Genomic DNA, 17,900 nt, shown 5'->3' on the forward strand with positions numbered 1-17,900 from the left:
CCCTGAGGAGCCGCAGCTCCTGGGGAAGTTTAAACAACACAACCAGAAAGGTGTTTGGGGGAAGGATTAGGTGGCTCTGCTCTTGCGCTGCTCTCTGGGTTCCCTTGATGGGAACGGCCCAGGCCCCACAGATCAGAAGAAACACAGATGGCGGGTCAGGGACTCTGGCCTCTCTTCCCGGCCAACCCCTAACATGTAGGGTGATACCAGGAAAGATCAACCTTTCTTCTTGTGGGAAGAGCACTGGATTCAGAGTCCTGTGTCTGGATTGAGTCCTGCCTCTGTCATTTCTAACTATGTGATCTTGTGTCAGTCACTTCACTTCTCTGAGGCTCTATTTCCTCATTTATGAACAAGGATAGCATTTTAACAAGTGAATCCTTTTTTAAAAAAAAAACTAATTTATGGAGCACCTACTATATGCTGGTCACTGAAAGAAAGGTGCTTTACATATGTAAATACAATTTAGTTCTTAAAAGCAGATATTTTGGGGGCACCTGGGTGGCTCCATCAGTTAAGCGTCTGCCTTCAACTCAGGTCATGATCGAGGGTCCTGGGATCTAGCTTCAGGCTCCCTGCTCAGCAGAGTCTGCTTCTCCCTCTCCCTCTGCCCCTCCCCCCACTCCGTGCTCTCTCTTGCTATCTCTCTCTCAAATACAGAAATAAAATCCTTAGGGACCCCTGCATGGCTCAGTCAGTTAAGCGTCTGCCTGCAGCTCAGGTCATGATCCCAGGGTCCTGGGATCAAGTCCCACATCGGGCTTCTTTCTCAGCAGGGAGCCTGCTTCTCCCTCTGCCTGCCGCTTCCCCCTGCTTGTGCTCTCATGCTCTCTCTCTTTAAAGAAATAATAATATCTTTAAATAATAAATATATATCTTTATAAATAAATAATATCTTTTTAAAAGTCTTTAAAAGTAAGTAAATAGAAGTAGATTTTTTTAAATGTTTTTTTATTATATTATGGTAGTCACCATACAGTACATCCCTGGTTTTTGATGTGAAGTTCCATGTTTCATTAATTGCGTATAACACCCAGTGCACCATGCAATATGTGCCCTCCTTACTACCTATCACCAGCCTATCCCATTCCCCCACTCCCCTCCCCTCTGAAACCCTCAGTTTGTTTCTCAGAGTCCATAGTCTCTCATGCTTCATTCCCCCTTCTGATTACCCCCCTTTCTTTATCCCTTTCTTCCCCTACCAATCTTCCTAGTTCTTGTGTTCCATAGATAAGAGAAATCATATGATAATTGTCTTTCTCTGCTTGACTCATTTCACTTAGCATTATCTCCTCCAGTGCCGTCCATGTTGCAGCAAATGTCGAGAACTCATTCTTTCTGATAGCTGAGTAATATTCCATTGTATATATGGACCACAACTTCTTAATCCAGTCATCTGTTGAAGGGCATCTCGGCTCCTTCCATGATTTAGCTATTGTGGACAATGCTGCTATGAACATTGGGGTGCATATGGCCCTTCTCTTCACTACGTCTGTATCTTTGGGGTAAATACCCAGTAGTGCCATGGCTGGGTCATAGGGTAGCTCAATTTTTAACTTTTTAAGGGACCTCCACACTGTTTTCCAGAGTGGCTGTACCAACTTGCATTCCCACCAACAATGTAGGAGGGATCCTCTTTCTCCACATCCTCTCCAGCAATTGCTGTTTCCTGCCTTGTTGATTTTTGCCATTCTAACTGGTGTAAGGTGGTATCTTAGCGTGGTTTTGATTTGAATTTCCCTGATGGCTAATGATTTTGAACATTTTTCATGTGTCTGTTAGCCATTTGTATGTCCTCATTGGAAAAGTGTCTGTTCATATCTTCTGCCCATTTTATGATTTGTTTATTTGTTTCTCGCGTATTGAGTTTGAGAAGTTCTTTGTAGATCTTGGATACCAGTCTTTTATCTGTAGTATCATTTGCAAATATATTCTCCCATTCCGTGGGCTGCCTCTTAGTTTTTCTGACTGTTTCCTTGGCTGTGCAGAAGCTTTTTATCTTGATGAAGTCCCACAAGTTCATTTTATCTTTTGTTTCTCTTGCCTTTGGAGATGTGTCATGAAGAAGGTTGCTTTGGCCAATGTCGAAGAGGTTGCTGCCTATGTTCTCCTCTAGGATTTTGATGGATTCCTGTCTCACATCGAGGTCTTTCGTCCATTTGGAGTTTATCTTTGTGTATGGTGTGAGAGAGAGGTCAAGTTTCATTCTTTTGCATGTAGCTGTCCAATTTTCCCAGCACCATTTATTGAAGAGACTGTCTTCTTTCCACCGGATGTTTTTTCCTGTTTTATCAAAGATTAGTTGCCCAAAGAGCCGAGGGTCCATTTCTGGGTTCTCTGTTCTGTTCCATTGGTCTATGTGTGTGTTTTTGTGCCAGTACCATGCTGTCTTTGTGATCACAGCTTTGTAGTACAGCTCGAAATCCGGCATTGTGATGCCCCCGGCTTTGTTTTTCCTTTTCAGCAGTTCCTTGGCGATTCGGGGCCTTTTCTGGTTCCATACAAATTTAAGAACTATTTGTTCCAGTTCTTTGAAAAATGTCATCGGTATTTTGATCGGGATAGCATTGAAAGTGTAGATTGCTCTGGGTAGCATGGAGATTTTCACTATGTTAATTCTTCCGATCCATGAGCATGGAATATTTTTCCATCTTTTTGTGTCTTCTTCAATGTCCTTCAAGAGTGATTTATAGTTTCTAGAATATAGATCCTTTACGTCTCTGGTTAAGTTAATTCCAAGGTAACGTATGGTTTTTGGTGCTATTGTAAATGGGATGGATTCCCTAATTTCTCTTTCTTCAGTCTCATTATTCGTGTATAGAAATGCAACTGATTTCTGAGCATTGATTTTGTATCCCACCACATTACTGAACTGCTCTATAACTTCTAATAGTTTGGGAGTGGATTCTTTTGGGTTTTCCATATAGAGTATCATGTCATCTGCGAAGAGAGACAGTTTGACTTCTTCTTTGCCGATTTGGATACCTTTGATCCCTTTTTGTTTTCTGATAGCTGTTGCAAGGACTTCTAGTACTATGTTGAATAATAGTGGCAAGAGTGGGCATCCTTGTCGTGTTCCTGATCTTAAGGGAAAGGCTTCCAGCTTTTCCCCATTGAGAATGATATTTGCTGTAGGCTTTTCATAGATGGTTTTTATGAGATTGAGGAATGTACCCTCTATCCCTACACTCTGAAGGGTTTTAATCAGGAAAGGATGCTGTATTTTGTCAAATGCTTTTTCTGCATCTATTGAGAGAATCATATGATTTTTGAATTTTTCTTTCTGGATAAAATTTATGATATTGATTGATTTGCGAATGTTGAACCACCCTTGCATCCCAGGGATGAATCCCACTTGGTCATGATGAATAATCCTTTTAATGTACTGTTGGATTCTATTAGCCAGGATCTTGTTGAGGATTTTGGCATCCATATTCATTAGGGAAATTGGTCTGTAATTCTCCTTTTTGATGGGGTCTTTGCTAGGTTTGGGGATCAAGGTAAATTGGCCTCATAGAATGAGTTTGGTAGCTTTCCTTCTGTTTCTATTTTTTGAAATAGCTTCAGGAGAATAGGTATTTTTTCTTCTTTGACTGTTTGGTAGAATTCCCCAGGAAAACTGTCCGGGCCTGGAGTTTTGTTTTTTGGAAGGTTGTTTATCACTGTTTTGATCTCTTCATAATTAATTGGCCTGTTTAAGAAATCAATTTCTTCCTGTTTCAGTCTTGGTAGTTTATAGGTTTCCAGGAAGTCCTCCATCTCTTCCAGATTGCTTAATTTATTGGCATAAAGCTGTTGATAAAAGTTTCTAATAATCCTTCCAATTTCATTGGTGTTGGTTGTGACTGCTACTTTTTCATTCATAATTTTATTAATTTGGGTCCTTTCTCTATTCTTTTGGATAAGTCTTGCCAGTGGTCTGTCAATTTTATTAATTCTCTCAAAGAACCAGCTTCTAGTTCTGTTGATCTGCTCTACTGTACTCCTGGTTTCTAATTCATTGATTTCCGCTCTAATCTTGGTCAACTGCTTCCTCGTGCGTGGATTAGGCCTGTCCCTCTGTTGCTGTTCCAGCTTCTTGAGGTGAGGATATAAAAACTGCATTTTAGATTTTTCTATTCTTTTGAGTGAGGCTTGGATGGCTATGTATTTTCCCCTTAGGACTGCCTTTGCAGTATCCCATAGGTTTTGGACCGTTGTGTTTTCATTCTCGTTGGTCTCCATAAATTGTTTAAATTGATTTTTGATTTCCTGGTTTATCGAATCATTCCTGAGCAGGATGGTTCTTAGTCTCCAAGTGTTTGAGTTTCTTCCAAATTTTTCCTTATGGTTGAGTTCCAATTTCAGAGCGTTGTGGTCTGAGAATATGCAGGGAATAATTTCAGTCTTTTGGTATCGGTTGAGACCTGTTTTGTGACCCAGAACACGGTCTATTCTTGAGAACGTTCCATGGGCATTAGAATAGAATGAGTATTCTTTGGTTCTGGGGTGTAGTGTTCTATATGTATCTATGAGGTCCAACTTGTTGAGTATGGCATTCAAAGCCCTTGTTTGTCAGTTTTCTGCATGGGTGCTCTGTCTATTTCTGATAGTGGAATGTTGAGGTCCCCTACTATTTACGTATTTTTATCTATATGTCTCTTTATTCTGGTTAAGAGTTGGCTTGTGTATCTTGCTGCTCCCCTGTTGGGGGCATATATATTTATAATTGTCATAGCCACTTGTTGGATACATCCTTTAAGAATAATATAGTGCCCTTCTGTGTCTTTAACTATAGTCTTTAGTTTAAAATCCAATCTGTCTGATATGAGAATTGCTACCCCAGCTTTCTTTTGAGGTCCATTGGCTTGAAAGATGGTATTCCATCCCTTTACTTTCAGTCTGAATGTATCTTTAGGTTCAAAATGAGTCTCTTGTAGACAGCAAATGGATGGGTCATGTCTTTTTATCCAATCTGCAACCCTGTGGCTTATGGGAGCATTTAGGCCATTTACATTGAGACTGATTATTGAGAGATATGATTTTAATGATGCCATGTTGCCAGTAAAGTCTTTATTTCTATAGAGTGTGTCTTTCTGTTCTGTATCACTCTTGGGGCCTTTTTACTTTTATAGAACCCCCCTTACTATCTCCTGTAGGGCTGGTTTCATGGTTACGAAATTGGTCAATGACTGGCGATTCTGGAAGTTCTTTATTTCTCCATCAATTCTGAATGACAGCCTTTCTGGATAAAGGATCCTTGGCTGCATGTTTTTCTGTGAAAGAGCTTTAAAAATGCCCTCCCAACCCTTTCTCTCATTCCAGGTCTGTGTAGACAGGTATGACGTAATTCTGATACCTTTGCCTTGGTACGTGACAAATTTCTTTGCCCTGGCCACTTTCAATACTGTATCCTTGGATCTAATATTTGCGAATTGCACGATGACGTGATGTGGCATAGGTTTGTCGTGGTTGAGCTTGGGAGGGGTCCTCTCTGCCTCTTGGACATGAATGTTTGTTTCCCTTGCTAGATTAGGGAAGTTTTCAGCTACAATTTGTTCAAATATCTCTTCTAGACCTCTGTTTTTCTCCACCCCCTTGGGGATGCCGATGATTCTGACATTGGAATGTTTCATTGAGTCAGTCATCTCCTGTAACCTACATTCATGAGAATGGATTTTTTTGAGTCCAGATTCTATTTTAGCTTTCTCTTCTACTAACCCATCCTCCAATTCGCTGGTACGTTCTTCTGCCTCATTCACCCTGGCCGTCAGAGCCTCTAGTTTTGACTGCATATGGCTCATAGAATTTTTAATTTCTGCCAGATTTGCTCTCATTTCCATCCTTAGAGATTCCATATTCTCATTAACATTTTCGTTAATACTTTTTTCAAGTCTACACATCATCTTGACCATTGTTAGTCTGAATTCCATTTCTGATAATTTGGTTATATCCATATCCATTAGTTCTGTGGCAGAGGCCACAGACTCATTGTCTTTTCTTTGCTGGGGGGGATTTCTCCTTCTCGTCATTCTGATGAGGAGAGGTTGCGGGGTTGTCCAGAGCCCAAATTATTGACTGGGACCCAGGCAGTGCGCACTTGTTTTATAAGGATCTTAGGGATGTGGGCTTCTTGATTTTTCAGCCTGCCTTCGGGGGGAGGGGCCTGCCGCTCCAATACTCAGGCAACCCTGTTTGGGTAGAGTCTCCATGTCCCCTGCGAGGGGGGATGGGGATGGGCACACTGTGAGCCGGTGTTTCCAGGCTTTTGTTCTCTGGCGGCTTTCCCTGGCGGTTTGCTGTGCCTCTTCTGAGAGTCAGAGCAGCAGTGGCCGAATCTCAGCCTCTGTCTCAGAACAGAGGGATCGCGGACTGATGTTCTGGCCACTTTAACTCTGTTTCTGTTGGTGCTGCTCAACCCTGCAGTGTCCCGGGATGTGCGCCCCACATCCTGCGTCCCAGCCCTCATTTCCAGGGCCGGGGCGTCTCTGTCCTTTGTGTTTCTAACACCGCCAGCTGCCCCCCGCGCTCCTGGAGCTCCCGGTCTCAGTCTGGTTCCAGTGAGCACACCGGAGTTCTGTTTCAGTCTGGTGGCGCGCGCTCCCGGCTCACGGTCTCAATCTGGTCTCTCACGGGTGCCGGTCCTTGAGTCCGCCTGCTCCCCCATGCAGGTGGCTACCGCTTCCCGGTGCCCGAATGCAGCGGCTCCCTGCCCCTTCCGTTTCTCTTCCGATATCTGTGCACAGTTTCATGGCTCCCCGCTTCGTACCTCAATACTCAGCGCTGGAGATGTTCATTTGTAGAGATCCAGATGCGTCTTCCTGCGTCTCAGGCTGATTCCGTGGATGTTCAGGCTGGTCTGGTACCTATCCAGCTCGACTCAGGGGACTGGCTGAAAAAGAGGTCCCCTACTCCTCCTCCATCTTAACTCCAACGATCAGAAGTAGATATTTTTATCCTAATTTTATAGGTAAACAAACAGATTCAGAGAAGTGATTTTTTTTTAAGTAATCACTATGCCCAATGTGGGACTTGAATTCACAACCCCGAGATCAAGAGTTGTATGCTGTACTAACTGAGCTAGCCAGGTGCCCTTGGAAGTGATTTTTTAAAAAATATAGATGCTAGGGGCACCTGGGTGGCTCAGTCAGTTAAGCATCTGCCTTTGGCTCAGATCATGATCTCAGTGTCCTGGGATCGAGTCCCGCATCGGGCTCCCTCTTCCTCTGTCCTGCGTGTGCTCCCTCTCTCTCATTCTATCTTAAATAAATAAAATCTTCAAAAAATATATAAATGATAGGTAATATTTATGTACTGCTTACTATGCGTGAGACACTGTTCTAAGAACTTACAACAATTGATAACAATTACATGAGGTAGGTATATTATTATTATTCTCAATTTATATAGGAAGAAACTGAGGCACAGAGAGATTAAATTAGCCTAAGGTGACACAGCTGGTGAACTGGGGAGCCAGGAATTACAGGTAGGGAGCCCGGCTCTTAATCATGTCACAAATCAGACTTTCCTTCTTCAAACTCCGCTGGGTTTCCCACTACACTAAAGATAAAACACGATGTCCTTTCTCTGGCTTGCAAGGCCTTACTTGAAGTGGTCCTGGCATGGTCTGACCTCAACTCCTATCACTCTCCCCCTTGCTCACTCTGCTTCAGCCATACCAGCTTCTCTTGGTTTGTAGCTGTGCGGAGCACATTCCTGCCTCAGGGCCTTTGCATTTGCTGTTCCTTCCACCTGAAATGATCATCCTCCAGACCTTTGCATGGCTCATTCCCTCACTACATCCAGATCTCTGCTCAAACTTCACCCCCTCAAAGAGACATTCCTATCTAAAACAAACATTCTTTTGACCCTATTTAATTTTTCTGCACAGCATTTGGAATTCTCTGAAATTATGCACCTGTTTGCTTGTTTGTCTCTTCCACCAGAATGCAAGCACAGACTTGGTTGTCTTGCCCATTGCTAGATATCCAGTGCTCAGGTGTGGGACCTATCACATGGTAGGCACCCAATATATAGTTGCTGAATAATTAAGCACATAAATGAATGAATGTCCACAGGTACAAGATTGGTTAGAGGCACAGGCAGGACGCAAGCTGAGGCTGGAGGCTCTGGCTGTTAGCCTCTGTGCTGTGCCGGACTGGATCTGAGAGATCCCAGGAGGTTCAGATAGCATCATGGATGTGAAACCACTGTGAACACTGATAAGTGCCTGAAAAAAAGCAAAGAATTAGTATTATTATTACTCAGTTCACTGTTTGCTCATCTGCGAAATGGGGATAAGAATACTCTGGCCCACCAACTTTAAGAGGATGTTTTGTGGACTGCCAATGAGATAATGAATGGGGAAACATAAAAGCTAAAGGCTCTACATGGCAGAAGGAACTGTAAAGATTATTTCCATGCCGGTGGCTTCCCAAGGCTCCCATCCTCTACCTCGAGTTTGACATTAATATTGCTGACAGGAGTGGGGGAGGTAGGGGGACATGGGGGACCAAGGGACTCTGCGTCCCAGTAATTAAACATGTTGGGACTGAAGCGCTGCCAGCAGCAGCATCTGGTTGCAATTACCAGAGGGGACTGAAGTGATTAGTCACCTTTATAGTGAGAGCCAGGTCGGTCCCCTGGGCTCCTCCCTGGAGAGGGCCTTCTCAGCAAGCTCAGAGTCCCCGTTCCCTACTCTCATCCCATTTCTGGAGTTCCCTGATCCCCCAAAATAGTCCCTGCTCTGAGACTTCTCCATGTCCCTGAAGTCCCAGGCTGTTGGATGAGACCTTGACTGAAAGCCAAGAATACCAGAATCACCCCCACCACCCTTTTACTTCTACTCGTGTTTCTACAGGCCAGGTTAGGAGTCTTTGGCATGAAAGGTGTCAAAGCAGGAACTCAGCTTAAAAAGTCATTTAATCTTTCTGAACTTCTATTTCTTCATCTGCAAAATGTGGATACCAGGAGCACCTTCATCATGGGATTATTGTGAAGATAAATAAGGTAAAAAGTACTGTGGACTACAAACGCTGGAGTCTAGTTTATTTGACTACCTGCTTAATAAATAGTACCTATTATGAATATTTGTCAGGCGCTAGGCTAATACCTTTTATAATTCATTTAATTGAATCCCCACAAACACCCTATGAGGTAAGTACAGAGTCTCAGAGAGGTTTAGAAGCTTCCAAAAAATCACGCAATGCCCTAAAGCATCTAGCAGAACCAGGATTCCAAACCAGTCTGTTTGTCTCCAGGGGCCCTTACTCCTTATTGAACCATGTGCAGGGACATCTTCGTTGTTTGATTCATTCATCCCTTCATTTATTCCCTTAATCAAGCTTACAAAGTGCCTGATAAGTGGCAAGACAGAATCCCTCCCTTTAAGGAGTTCAGAGCCCAGCGGGGAAGTCATGAAAGGTCCATAAGTAACTTCACCTTGAAGTAGCAAATGATGGCTTTTGTATATAAGGGCCACTTAGAGATTGATTCATCCATATCACACACACTGAGAATCTGCTATGTGCTGGACCCCGTGCCCAGCACTGGAAATAAGTGAAAGACGAATATGGTGCAGTCTAGTCATCATCTAATGGGGGAGACAGAAATTTAAATAAATGATTACAGTTGTTAGGAATTCAGTTATGATTTTAAAAATATGAAAAAAAGCACATACACAGAGTAGAAGAAATGAACTGTGTTCAAAACAAAAGGCAGAGGCAGAACTGGGGAAGCTCTGAGCCGCCAAAGCAGGAAGGAGCACAGATGTGTGATGGCAATTCAGGAGTGCGTATTTTCTGGTGGATGAGGGAACGCTTCCTGCAGGAGAGGGCCCATGAGCTGGCATTTTTCAATAGGTAGGTTTTAGAGAGGGGGAGCATTGGAACAGAGAAATCTTGGACGCCTAGAAGCCAGTTGCCAGGTAATTATAGTAGGACGGTGGTAAGGACCAAGATAGTGAGGCAGTGGGGGACAGAGAGGAGGCAGGAATGTCAGAGATGACTGCTTCAGTGTGGACAGTCAAAGGGAAGGCAGGTATTGTGAATCTGGGCAACTAGAAGGGATAGTAATGAATTCAGCTCTTTCTTAAAGTGCCCCCAAAGAGTGTCTGATGGTGTCTTGGTCCTTTGAGATGGGGAGGTGGGGCTCTACGGGGTACTCTGGCCCAGGAGCACCACAGGAAGCTTGAAAGGGCCAAGTTATGCTGCTGTGCTCTGAAGATTAGCAAGGATCCGGGAGCATCACCATGAAAAGCCTGGTCAGGCACCTGGACACCCCAACCTGGTTTCATCTTTCACTCATCAAACACTTGCTGAGCTTCTACTCTGTGCCAGGTCATGCTGGGAAACTAATCTGGTGACCTTAGAGTGTGAACAAATCTCCATTAAGTAGACTCAAAGGATCTCAGATTAAGAGGGAAGCTTTCCTGATGACTCCTACACTGCTTCTTACAGCGTGACAAGTGTTACGGCGACAGGTACAAGAAGGGGTAGTTAGTTCTGTCTGGGGATCAGGGAAGTCTTCCCAGAGGCGGTGAATTCTCAGCTGAAGCTCTCAGGATGAGGAAGGCTTCCTCCAGTTGTGGGAGTTGATATTTCAGGTGAAGGGAACAGCTTTCCCCCATGAGTCCAGCTGAAATTCAGACTTTTCCAGAGCTACCAGAAAAACATGAAGGGGGAAAATCCTTTTTCCAGCCTCCTGCAGGGGTCGCTGCTGCCCCAGGCTGCCACCTCCGGACTCAGCCAGTCCTTCCCAACAAAACTCGGGAGTCTGTCTTTGCTGGGGTGGTAGCGAGGTACACCCTGGACCTGCCTCCATGGAAGGAGTGGGCTCGGGGGTGGCAGTGCCCCCTGAAGCCTGAAGAGATCATCTGAGCTCTGTCAGTGGCACTTGGGGGTTGGAGTGTAGTGGGTACAGATATTTTTCTGTCTCTGGGTCACCACGAGTTTATTAAAATAAAAGCAACTGTGGGTAAATGCTGCCATTTGTGCTGCCCCCCCAACAACAAATCAGGCCCCAGACTAGACGCAGGGGTTGAAACTGCTTTAAAACACCCCAAGGACTTAACTGAAAACCCACACTCCCCATGTTTCTGGGGCTTAAGATCTTGAGCTCATTCCTCAGTATCTCTCCTCAGGAAGGTGGGGTGGGCTGCCCCTGGAGGTGGAGGTGAAGACCCCTGAGTCTGCGCCGCGGACTGAGAGGCCCCCTAAGCCTAGAGTCCTGCTGCGGGGCTCTGTGCCAAGAGCCCCCGTGAGCCATGGCCTCGAAAGGGCAGCGGTGATTTTTTTCACATAAATATATAGCACTTAAATGAGTTTAGACAGCATGACATCAGAGAGTAATTAAATTGGTTTGGGTTGGAATTCCGTTTCCAATTCCTGAGTTCAGGTTTGTAAAAGATTTTTCTGAGCACCTGCAGGCGTGTGTGTGTGTGTGTGTGTGTGTGTGTGTGTGTGTGTGAAGTATTTTCACTGGAAAGGATTCAAAACTTAAAAAAAAAAAAAAAAAAAAACTTGAGCACACAGGCAGCATTACGCCATTCTTCCTTCTTGGAAAAATCCCTCAGCCTTATACAAGCCTCCTTCAAGCCCTCAGTCAGTTGTGCAGGAGAAAGGGGGCGGTCGGCTTTCTCCTTTCAAGAACGAGTTATTTTCAGCGGCTGACTGGAGACGGTGCACGTCTGGATACGAGAGCATTTCCACTATGGGACTGGATACAAGCACACACCCGGCAGACTTAAAGAGTCTCAGACTGAGGAGAAAGCCTTTCCTTCTGCTGCTCCCGCTGCTGCCGCTGCTTTTGAGGGTCCACTCCGTTCATGGTTTTTCCTGCCAAACCAGAGGCACCTTCGCAGCTGTCGCCCTTCTCTCTGGTGTCATTCAGCGGCTGGCCAGAGGATGAGACTCCCCAAACTCCTCACTTTCTTGCTTTGGCACCTGGCTTGGCTGGACCTGGAATTCATCTGCACTGTGTTGGGTGCCCCTGACTTGGGCCAGAGACCCCAGGGGGCCAGGCCAGGATTGGCCAAAGCAGAAGCCAAGGAGAGGCCCCCTCTGGCCCGGAGCGTCTTTAGGCCAGGGGGTCACAGCTATGGTGGGGGGCCCGCCAATGCCAGGGCAAAGGGGGGCACCGGGCAGACAGGAGGCCTGACACAGCCCAAGAAGGATGAACCCAAAAAGCTGCCCCCCAGATCGGGTGGCCCTGAACCCAAGCCAGGACACCCTCCCCAGACAAGGCAGGCGGCAACACGGACGGTGACCCCAAAAGGACAGCTTCCTGGGGGTAAGGCACCTCCAAAGGCAGGATCTGTCCCCAGCCCCTTCCTGCTGAAGAAGGCCAGGGAGACTGGGCCCCCTCAAGAGCCCAAGGAGCCGTTCCGCCCGCCCCCCATCACACCCCACGAGTACATGCTCTCGCTGTACAGGACGCTGTCCGATGCTGACAGAAAGGGAGGCAACAGCAGCGTGAAGTTGGAGGCTGGCCTGGCCAACACCATCACCAGCTTTATTGACAAAGGGCAAGGTGAGGGGGTGGGGTGGCAGGGGCACGGCTGAGAGGGAGGGGCATCTGCATGTGTGGAGGGGCCTTTCAGAGCCCCGACACTGCACTGGTGGGAGATAGTGTGTGCATCGGCCTGGGGTGGTATCTGGGACTTACCTCCCACATACCAGGTCCCTGGCTGCTGGCGTATCAGAGCCAATTCCTGCAAGGTGCAGAGGGGGTTACTGAAGCCTGGAGAGGAGACAAGACTTGCCAGTTGGTGGCAGAGTTGGGGACCACACTTTGAGACTCTTACCAGGCCATGCTCTGTTCTGAGGTGGGTTGGCCAGACTTTCCAGGCTCCAGAGGTTTGTAGGTTTTCTCAGATGGCAGAGAGAGAAATTAATCTCTAGATACCTGTGGTTCTGCAAATTTGCCTTCAGGCAAGGGGGCAGAGGAGGCAGGATGGATGAAGACAGTAAATGGGGCATCTTGGAGTCATGGAATGACGTTCTAATATATGGTGTGGGGGGGCAGGGTGGGGGGTGGCAGACTTAGGGTCTAACTCACAATATGACCTTGAGAGAGTGCCTTTTCCCCTTGGGGTCTCGGTTTCCCCATCTGCACAACTCTATGGGGATTGGACTGGGTGATTTCTGAGAGTCCTTCAAATATGAACTTTATGTCCTGTCCCAAACACAAATCATTTTTATCATCAACCTGGGAGGGTATCCATTCCCCTCACCTCCCCCTATGCTCACCTAGCGTTACTGTTTTGGCTTCTTCCTCTCCACTTGCTGTGTGATCTCAGCAAGTCCCTTCCCCTCTCGGGGCCTCAGTTTCTCTGTAAGTGTGAAGAGGGAGATGGATTACTCATTGCCAGGGTCACTTGTAGCTCTTATGCTCTGGTTCTGAGTCTTAGGACTTTGGCTGGCAGGGTGGGGGAGGGGTCAGAGATGGGGAGAGGTTCCTCATTAGAGCTGGCCTGTGGGGGATTGACAGGGTGGGAGGAAGCAGGAGGCAGCAGGTCTGGCTGGGGTGGGGGAGGTGGCCTGGCTGCCTGCCCAGCCAGGGAAAGCTGTGACCCCTTGGGGGCTCATAAAATAAGTCCTTGTGCCCCCCAGCTCTAAGGGAGCTTGCAGAGGGGGAGATGGGGAGTTTAAAGGCCTAATTAGTCACTTCTAGAGCAGCGTATGAATGCTTCCCAATGGCAAATTGGTATTTAGGAAGGAGGGCGTGCTGATTTGGACATACTACAGAGTTTCTCACACACACACAGCCTTATATTTATACATACATGCTGAATCACACACACATGTACAAAGGTGAACACACACCTTCTTACATGTACACACAGAATAATCTTACACACACATATACATATCCTTCAGATATTCACACAAGCACAATCATGCACACACATGTCACTCACTATACTTTACCTTTCGTATTCACATATAAGCCCAATCACACGTGCACACATGCACACACATACAGTCACTCACACACACGCTGACACACCCAGTGGGGTAAGACATGTACACAACGAAATCATTACACTAGGAAGCCAGGGAAATTGGATTGTAGCTTTATCATTAACTATCTGTGTGAACTTGCACAAGACGCTTGCCCTCTCTGTGCCTCATCTGTAGAATGAAAACACCAAGATCTTCCTTAAGGTATAGTGGGAGCAGCTCAGGATTGGGTATAAAAAGTTCTAGACTAGAGTTCCAACTCTGCTTTTTTTCTAGCTGGGCGATCTGGGGCAAGTCACCTAACTCCTCTGAGCCTCAGTTCCTCCTGTGGAAAAAATAGGGCTAATCATAATACCCACCCCACCTATCTCTCCAATGAGAGACCGTATAAGAGAATAGATGGGGAGGGATAGCAAGAGGCAGTTAGAAGGCTGATGCGTCTCTGATATGCATTGTCATTGACACAAACACCCGGAATTGTTCAAATCACCACAGCCCCATCTTTGGATAAACAGCCCTACTTGGTCTGCTGTTTAGGAAGCTCCCTTATTTTGAAAAAGGCTCTCAGTGGTTTGGGTCTTGGCCTCTGTCAGAGTAGGGGAGAGGTTAAAGAAAGCTGTCTCCTGAGGGGAGAGAGCTGTGGCCCTCCCCTGAGGCCTCGAGGTGGCTGGCTGTCTTGGTGAGGTTGCAGGGAATGACTTCTGGGTGTTCTCTCTAGATGACCGAGGTCCTGTGGTCAGAAAGCAGAGGTACGTGTTTGACATTAGTGCCCTGGAGAAGGATGGGCTGCTAGGGGCCGAGCTGCGGATCTTGCGGAAGAAGCCCTCGGACACGGCCAAGCCAGTGGCCCCCGGCATCGGGCGGGCTGCCCAGCTGAAGCTGTCCGGCTGCCCCAGCGGCCGGCAGCCGGCAGCCTTGCTGGATGTGCGCTCCGTGCCAGGCCTGGACGGATCTGGCTGGGAGGTGTTCGACATCTGGAAGCTCTTCCGAAACTTTAAGAACTCGGCCCAGCTGTGCCTGGAGCTGGAGGCCTGGGAACGGGGCCGGGCCGTGGACCTCCGTGGCCTGGGCTTTGACCGGACTGCCAGGCAGGTCCACGAGAAGGCCCTGTTTCTGGTATTTGGCCGCACCAAGAAACGGGACCTGTTCTTTAATGAGATTAAGGCCCGCTCAGGTCAAGATGATAAGACTGTGTATGAGTACCTGTTCAGCCAGCGGCGAAAAAGGCGGGCCCCACTGGCCACGCGCCAGGGCAAACGGCCCAGCAAGAACCCCAAGGCCCGCTGCAGTCGGAAGGCGCTGCATGTCAACTTCAAGGACATGGGCTGGGATGACTGGATCATCGCACCCCTTGAGTACGAGGCCTTCCACTGCGAGGGGCTGTGTGAGTTCCCCTTACGCTCCCACCTGGAGCCCACGAACCATGCAGTCATCCAGACCCTGATGAACTCCATGGACCCTGAGTCCACACCGCCGACCTGCTGTGTGCCCACACGACTGAGTCCCATCAGCATCCTCTTCATTGACTCTGCCAACAACGTGGTCTATAAGCAGTATGAGGACATGGTCGTGGAGTCTTGTGGCTGCAGGTAGCAGCACTGGCCCTCTGTCTTCCTGGGTGGCACATCCCAGGATGCTGGTCACAACAGCCCGTCCCTGCACTCCCGGAATCAGAGAAGTTGGGAAGCAGCAGCCAGGGGCATCTACACAGCCTGCATGAAAGGGGGTTCCAACAGCCTTGCTCTTACTCTCTGAGTGGGACTGGGTTCAAGGTTCCTTTCTATCCACAAGTCCCCTTGTCTGAGGATTTCTGCCCTTCTGCTCCTCTGACTGGCAGGGACAGACCCAGGGAGACAGACTCTGAATGGGACTGAGACCCAGGAGACCTTGCTTTCCAATGAGACTCAGCCCTCAACCTCTCCTTACCTGGGCCTTTTTGGTTTCCGGACACTCCAGGGAGGGCTCCTCTTGGGAGAGCCCATAGGCGCTGCCCTCTCCTTGAATCACCATTGTGCCTGGTGACTTCCTGCCCCTGGGGCAGATGACATGCTGATTGGGCAGGGGTGGGCAGGAGGGGGTGAGGGCTTGGGCCGGGTTGAGGAGTGTGAGGCTGTTAGACTGGTAGATGAAAATGTACATTGATGAGATAAAAAGCAAAACTGTTACTAAAACTGTGGCAAATTTCTTGTTTACTCCAGGGGACCCAGTGACCCCTCAAAGAATGACTGACCCAGGGAAGGGAGGTGGGTTGCCTGAAGCAAAACAGGAGAGTACAGGCTGAGTAGGGCCAATGCAACCTCTAACCCCCTTCCCGTTCCTTCCAAAGGCCCATTGGTCTGGAGCTCCGTCTGTTCCTCTGGGGCCTGGCAAGAGGCTTGACATTCCTTAGTCAAGCTTGTTGCCTCCAGAATGGATCCCTACATGGGAGGAAAATTGGGAATTTCATTTTCTCTAAAATCAACCCCACTTCATTCACCTATTTGCGCCCCACCCCCACACATACTCACAGAATCAGCTGCCCACCATTTAGAGGGCCGGCTACCTTTCAGTGGGGATACTGGGCTTCCAGGGATCTCCTCCTCCCCTGTTGGGGCATCTTCTTTTTGCCACTGACCACTGTTCCTTGAATGATCTTATCTGTGGCCCTGCTACCCTCCAGCTTGGCACCTTTACCAGTCCTCCCTGCTCATCCATCACTTCCTACCCATCACCCCAGCTCCAGAAACAGAGCTGGAGTCCCTCTCCTTTACATTATCTGTTATACAAATACATAACTATTTATTAAATAAGTAACCTTCCCACTTAGACCAATGCCAGATACATCCTGACAATGTTTCCTGCTTGGGGCTTGGCCCAGAGTAAATGCCCACTTCCCTTTATCCACTAGAATCCTTAGGTGGGGCATGAGGCATGAACACTTGGGAGCGGAACAGAACCCTCTGGTAGGGAAATTTGGGCACGCGAGTCTTTGTTCTAAGGGCTCAGGACCAGACTCTGCCTGGCTGAAGAGCAGGAGGACCAGGGGAAGGGAGTCTAGGTCTCTGCTTCCCACCCAGGGGGCCTCAACATTTTCCCCACCTCTCTCCAGCTGGGTCTTTGATTCCCAGGGCTCCTAGCCAAAGCTGTTTCAACAGTAGGGATTCCTGCCCAGCTATGGGCAGATCTTGTGTCCCTTCCCTCTAGGCCTGAAACCTGGGTTGTCAGGACCTGAAACAAGAGCCTAGCACAGGGGGCAGCCTACCTTTGAGCTGCCTCCCTGGCTTGGAGGCCATTACCTGTCCCTGAGGGGCCAGTCTGCACCTGGAGCCTAGCCTTCCCTGGCCAGGCTTCGTTGTGTTTGGCCGGTGGCAGGCCTGCGAGCTCTGGCAGTAAACAAAGGAGCTGCCACAGCAGACAGAGTTCTGGTGTGAGAGGGGAGAGCGAGCCTGGAGGCGGTGCTGGGGAAGCCAACCAGGGGACTGTGGACACAGGGAGAGCTGGGTAGAAGCAGGGGGATGGAAACCGAGGGTAGAGAGAGAGGCAGAGGATGAAGAGGTCACAGGTGGGGCTGGCTCCTACACGCACTGATTTTCTGGGCTGTGTGTCCCTCCTTTCTTGGAAAGTCTGACAGCCTGGAGCGGCACCCTGCCTGAGCCCTGTCAGAGGGCTTCCTGTCATCTCAGCCCCCGTGCTCTTCCTGCTGCAGGCCCGGGCACTGCATTGACTGTTGTGGTCTGGCTTGGTACCTAAGAGCTTCCTCTCCCACCTCAACCTGCCCTAGAACTTGCTTTCACAAAAGAGCCACTCAGACTGCGGGCCCTCCCCCCTTTCCTCCCCAGACTATGGGAATCCAATCAAATCAGTGTGGGAAACAGCCCTTCTATCCTAACCATCTGATCACCTGCCTCCTTGGACAGCGATCTCTACTGGGCATCACCTCGGGTCCAATTGAAACAAGCTTCGGACTTGTATGGAACACTT

The 17,900-nt window shown here is 48.0% G+C and overlaps 1 protein-coding gene across 1 annotated transcript; it reads left to right on the forward strand.

The window, feature by feature from the left end:
* The first annotated feature begins 4,928 nt into the window (after positions 1–4,928).
* Positions 4,929–16,078, forward strand: GDF5 (growth differentiation factor 5). The gene is made up of 2 exons (XM_045806083.2): positions 4,929–12,507; positions 14,659–16,078. Exons 1-2 carry the CDS (start codon positions 11,883–11,885, stop codon positions 15,531–15,533), a joined length of 1,500 nt encoding a protein of 499 aa, XP_045662039.1. The 5' UTR covers positions 4,929–11,882; the 3' UTR covers positions 15,534–16,078.
* The last annotated feature ends 1,822 nt before the right edge of the window (positions 16,079–17,900 follow it).

The sequence above is a fragment of the Ursus americanus genome, chromosome 22, assembly GCF_024610735.1.
Source record: "Ursus americanus isolate L20-20 chromosome 22, mUrsAme1.1.p, whole genome shotgun sequence".
Lineage (NCBI taxonomy): Eukaryota > Metazoa > Chordata > Mammalia > Carnivora > Ursidae > Ursus > Ursus americanus.